Source organism: Callionymus lyra, chromosome 10, assembly GCF_982586985.1.
Source record: "Callionymus lyra chromosome 10, fCalLyr1.hap1.1, whole genome shotgun sequence".
NCBI classification, from domain to species: Eukaryota; Metazoa; Chordata; class Actinopteri; order Syngnathiformes; family Callionymidae; genus Callionymus; species Callionymus lyra.
This window is the reverse complement of record NC_141827.1, coordinates 24,866,208-24,872,207: the sequence shown is the minus strand read 5'-3', so window position 1 is coordinate 24,872,207 and position 6,000 is coordinate 24,866,208. Positions and strand designations below refer to the sequence as shown.

The 6,000-nt window shown below is 38.5% G+C and overlaps 1 protein-coding gene across 1 annotated transcript; it reads left to right on the top strand.

The window, feature by feature from the left end:
- The first annotated feature begins 206 nt into the window (after positions 1 to 206).
- Positions 207 to 3,363, top strand: LOC148071196 (protein shisa-5-like). The gene is made up of 4 exons (XM_087801041.1): positions 207 to 348; positions 498 to 642; positions 1,202 to 1,515; positions 3,090 to 3,363. The coding sequence occupies exons 1-4, from the start codon at positions 282 to 284 to the stop codon at positions 3,230 to 3,232; spliced, it is 669 nt and encodes a 222-aa protein (XP_087657167.1). The 5' UTR covers positions 207 to 281; the 3' UTR covers positions 3,233 to 3,363.
- The last annotated feature ends 2,637 nt before the right edge of the window (positions 3,364 to 6,000 follow it).

Here is a 6,000-nt window from a genome sequence, read left to right as displayed (position 1 = left end):
ACAATCTACCTCCATGAGATAGTGTGACACGTTGGCATCTGTGAGAACCAACACCTCAAAATGGTTTCACTTACTCAGAATCGCTTCAGCAATGACTCAATGTAACGAGGAAGTCCTTCGGTTAGAAGGAGGAGGGGGCAGGTGTAACAGTCTGCATGTCTTTGCAACTGTCCTGATCAAGGTGAGTTATTCTCGTGCTGCAAGGAATGTTGCTTGGCTGCTTTCTTCTGGGTGCGTCTGCGGACAGTGACAAACCCTGAGCGGCTCACAGGGGAGCAGGGATGGTGTCGATGGTCTCAGCCGGCCTTGTGTTTGTCCTCTGTGTGGTCCTCCTCCCTGAGGTCACAGGTGAGTCTGATCCAACAGCTCTTCTCCTCTACTCTGGAATGTCTGACCCGGAACTGATCAGCAAGTCTGAGACCCAGTCACCTTACTTTCTCTATACACTCCTTGTTCTTCAGCTCACTTTCCTTAAAGACTTTGTGTCTTTTCTAAAGCGGATCATTGTTACGAGTATGAATCCAGCAACGGAGAACGTCGAGAGGATCAGGATTGTGGAGATGAATACTGCTGTGGGAAGTGTAGCCGAAGATACTGCTGCAAAATCAGGAAGAAAGTCCTTCTCCAGGATTCATGTGGCCGGTTTGTGTTGTCTTTACAAGTCCAACTAGTAAAACTGTTTAAGTTGGTTTAAAAACATGTATATTTTAACAATAATTTGAATAGAAGTAGTAATGTTTTTGTTTTTTTTATTATTTATTTTAAAAAAATACAAGAATAATAAACATTATTTTGACAACTATATATAAAAAAGTTAACTTTAAAAACGAATCAAGGAGGAATATTCTTAAATATTTGTCTAAAAATAAAAGTATTTGGTTAAAAAACGGAAATAATAAGTGAAGCATTAATTTAATAGATAACAAAGCTCTCATTGAGCGCAAGTATAAATTTCATCCATAAAGAGTTTTTGTTGCTCGAACTTGATTTGATTTGTATTATTTGAAGTGTGAGTCCAATTGTAACGAGTTCTATTGAACACCAGGTGGCGGTAGCATTCCAAGAACTCTGAAACATACGCAGTCGCTCTGTACCTCTCTGCTTCTGCAAAAATATGAATGGATCCAGATGTGAATCCACACCACCTACATATTATTAAAAGTGTTACACCTTTACTGATAGTCATGCTGTGTGTCGACAGGTCTCACTCTGAGGTGAGCTTCCCCACGGGGGGGCACTTCCCCATAGGGCCTGTCTTGGGGGGCATTTTCTTCATGATCCTTGTTGGGACTGTGATCATCTGCTGTGTGGCTCCGTGTTGCATTTGCTACAAGATATGCCGGAAAAGACGAAACCCTCAAGCAGCTGTGGTGAACACGATCATTCACCCGCCCCAGCAGCCCAATCCTACTATCTATCAGCCGACCTATCCCGGGTACAACCCTGTACCGGCCCAGCATGGATACATGGGTCCTCCCTCGATGCCCGCCGCTCCACCGACATATTTAGAAGCTAGTGAGTCATGTTTTAAAATGTTTAAAATGATTTTGCAATAGTTTTATGACTTTCTCGTTGTATTAGCAAGAACCAGTCGATACAATATACAGGTATATAGTGATACTGTCGGAACAAAGGGTATATTTGAAGTATTGTCCGAGTACCTGATTCTGATGTCGCAGAATTTACAGACCACATGACACTTGACAAAGTTGTAACGGATTAATTTGTTTTTAAACCAAAATATGCCCAAAAATCAGCTTCAAAAGCTGCTAGAATCGACTGTATCCTCTTGTCCTCAGTCATTGCTGGGATCCCGCCTGGTTTCATTGTTCCTTTATCTGCGGAGGACGTAATGCCTGCTGCCATCTAGTGGTCGGAGGTTTAATTTGAACACAAAATGAAAGAAAAATATTCGCATCTGCATAAAAAAATGAATTATTCTATTTTATACACACTTATTGTAGTATACACTATAGAAGAACTATGATTACTACTATGATTAAAATAAAACATGTAATAAAAGCCAAACATAATAAATAATAATATTAGATAAAATAGATAGACAGATAGATAAACTAAAATGAAAATCTATACAGTGCTGTTAAATACCGATACAGTATTGTGAAAAAAAAATTGCAATATTTAAGTATATCGATATTTTTTCACACGTCATAGTGTAATAAAATGCAGGGATTTTAATTATATAAAAATCAAACTCAAGACCTGGGGCACATATCCTATCCTATTATAATGGCCCAGGAAGCCTTAAATGCTAAATGTTAGCGGCAAATTTTAACCTCAAATCTGAAAACTGCAGTTTAAAGAAAGTTAGGATGACGGATGTGTGTTATGCTAAATAGAAAACAAAAGTCTATTATGTGAATCTTGTTTATACATAGGATGAAGAATTTATACAAATAAAGTAAAGAAATATAAATATTTTGATTTAAGTATTCAAAACATTATATATTATAATATTTAAAATAGTTAATATTATATTAAACATTGATGGATGGATGGATGGATGGATGGATGGATGGATGGATGGATGGATGGATGGATGGATGGATGGATGGATAGATAGATAGATAGATAAGTGCAAAAAACGAAAAATAATAGTTATATAAGTAGAAGCGCAAAAAAAACAAAAAAACATCATAACACATTTACGACAATAAGCAGCATTAAATGCAAACAGAAGCTCAGAAGTGAGGGAAGAAAGTTATAAATAATATTACAAAAAACATAAGGAGGGCAGAATCTCTCCTTGCTGCAGCGTGGATGAATATGTCAAGATTTGTTAAATCTTATTCATGCAACATATAAATGGATAACATAGCATAAAATATACAACTAGCATTCAGAGTACATATAGGTAGAACGGGTTAAGAAGTTTTCCTCAGCATGAGGACTCGTTGCTGATGTATAAGTACTACTATAAGCCTGATAATTGTATTTACGAAAAACTCTTGATCGTTATGTCTGATGCATTAAAAGTCCTGGCCAATCACACCAGATAAAGTACAACAAAAATGAATGTTAGGTGATGCCTCTGTCCTCTTCTAATGGTTCTAATGTTACTGTTGTAGCGGATCCTCGCAGCCCCTCGGCAGCGTTCTTCCCGGGACAACCCATGTACCCCCTCAGCCCTGTCGGAGCGTCGCATCCACAGCAGGGTCCAGAGGACCAGAAGCAGCCACCGTACAACCCTTCATACAACCCTGGCTTCTAGAGAGAACCAGAGGATGACTTATGACAACATATACCATAGGATTAAATCATATAAATCAAATGGGATTGATTATGTGGGATTTTGTTTTTATTTTTGTAAAACATGGGAGAAAAATAAAGTTTTTTTTTTTACATTTGCTGTAAAATGTTTCATGATTGCTCCATAGTATTGAATGAAGTTAAATGCAATAACACAAGTCAGCCACGAGAGGTCAGAATTTAGCAACCACTATTATGCTGCTACTTGGTGCCGGTGAGGAATGGGCAAAAAGTCACAAACAGAATATCCAAAGATCAGTGCGATCATGCTCCATGTCTTCTCTGTTCCATACTGATCAAATTATTTTACATCTGTCTGGATGGATGGGTGGATGGATGGATGGGTGGATGAATAGATGGATGCACTTTATTGATCCCTCTATGATATTGGTCTATAGATATGGAAAGATGGATAGATGGATGCATGGACGGATGGATATTGGATGGATGGATGCATGGCTAGATAGATAGATAGATTGATAGATGGATGCACTTTATTGATCCCTCTATAATATTGGTCTATATATATGGAAAGATGGATAAATGGATGCATGGATGCATGGATGATGGATGGCTGGATAGATGGATGGATGGATGGATGGATGGATGGTTGGATGGATGGATGGATGGATGGATGGATAGATTGATAGATGGATACACTTCATTGATCCCTCTATAATATTGGTCTATAGATATGGAAAGATGGACAAATGGACAAATGGACAAATGGATGGATGGATGGATGGATGGATGGATGGATGGATGGATAGATGGATGGATGATGGATGGGTGGATAGATACATAGCTAGTTAGGTAGATAGATAGATAGATAGATAGATAGATAGATAGATAGATAGTTAGATAGATAGATAGATAGATAGATAGATAGATAGATAGATAGATAGATAGATAGATAGATAGATAGATAGATAGATAGATAGATAGATAGATAGATAGATAGATAGATAGATAGATAGATAGATAGATAGATAGATAGATAGATAGATAGATAGATAGATAGATAGTTTCATTAATCTCAGGAAAAGATCAGACGTACAATGTTTCGTTTCCTAATACCGGTGAAGGAACACCAACCCAGAACACCACGTCATCTCAAAACAACATCTTCAGAAATGTATTCATATCTCCATCCTCCGGGAATCTGTTCGCTTAAATAGCCGGGGTGGGAGTGCCTGCTTTTAATCCAATAATAACCAGCTCCACGCCCTCCACCAGCCGCTCGCCGTCCATTAATCAATACAGTAATTCTGCTGACTGAGGATATATCGGTCATAGAAGGAACTAAAACCGGCAGAACGCCCCACGCTGTTGTAGCGGGCCCGCTCTAAAATAAGATCTATCCTTGAAGCGTGGCTCTGACTGCTAATGGGGTCCCGTACGAGGATGCTTGAGAATCAGACAGAGTTGCCTTTCTCCTCCTTCCTCTCCTTCTTCCATCCATCTTTCCCACTAACTGCTCTTTGTTGTCTATCCTGGCCTTCTGCCCAAGCAGCCATTACAACGTTGTCTCCCACATCATTCCCCTTTTTCTGTGGAATCTTCATGGTATTTTTAACCCAAATGCCAAAACCTCGGATCGTGGACAAGAGGCCTTCTATCTCTTTTTTTCTTGATCCAAAATTCCTGATAAATATCCGGGCACAGTGAGAGAGCCGCAGATTCGTGGGAGGATCTGATGATAAAAGAAGTGAACTCCCCATTTTTTCCCAGCGCAGATACTCCCAAGTGATACCAAGATGCCAAAAAGTTCCCACTGGTTCTAAACAAACATGCTATTTTAATATCACGTGAAAAATCTGCTCAACATCTGTCCTTAATGGCTCGGAATATGATCATAATTCAAAAATGATTCAAAACAAAACGTACCAAGCTCAAGCTAGTGCAGCTACTCATCCCAGAATTATCTCGATGTTGGAGTTTGCACGCTACTTAAATGTCGGCATTAAAGTAATAAAACAATTTTTTTGGGTCCCCATCAAAAAAAAAACAACTTTACTCTTTCCTGCAACAGAAGTTCTATAATCACCAACATCTATCTATCAGGCTGTTTTAGATGAATCAATTTCAATATTGCAATATCTAAGGGTCAAGTAACAGATGATGAACGTTTGCTGTTGTCCCGGGTGACCATCTGGATCCACGAACCCCTTGAAGAAGTGAGCTGTTGATACACATCAGCAGTGCTAGTGATCTTCTTTCTTTCCTCTAGGCTAGTTCCAGAATCCGCCATCCAAATAATTTGACTATAGTTAACATCTTCTATAATTGCAACACTAAATTGTTTTTCAGACACGGTAACATGTTTGCTGAGAAAATATGAAGGAAATATTAATGGGGTTATTTCAAATGCTAAAAAATGGATCTAATTATAAAGATAATGCACATTTAGGGCATTAATTGTGGTACAAAAGGTTTATTCTTTCGTTGAATTAATTGAATGAGTCTTGGAGGAACAGTGACCTATGTTTTTTTTTGTACACAAATATTTTCAAATAAACTTCTGCCAGTGTTGTGTAGAGTGTTGTATGTGTTCCATACTTGCATGGGTTTCCTCTTGATACTCAGTTTCATCCCACAAACAGAAACATACAGACGCTAACTATCTATCGTGAGATGTTGTATTCTATATCCTGCCCAGGGTGTCCCCCGTCTATCACCCAAGTACCCTTTCATTAAATGTATTTAAGTGCATATATCCATCTGACCTAC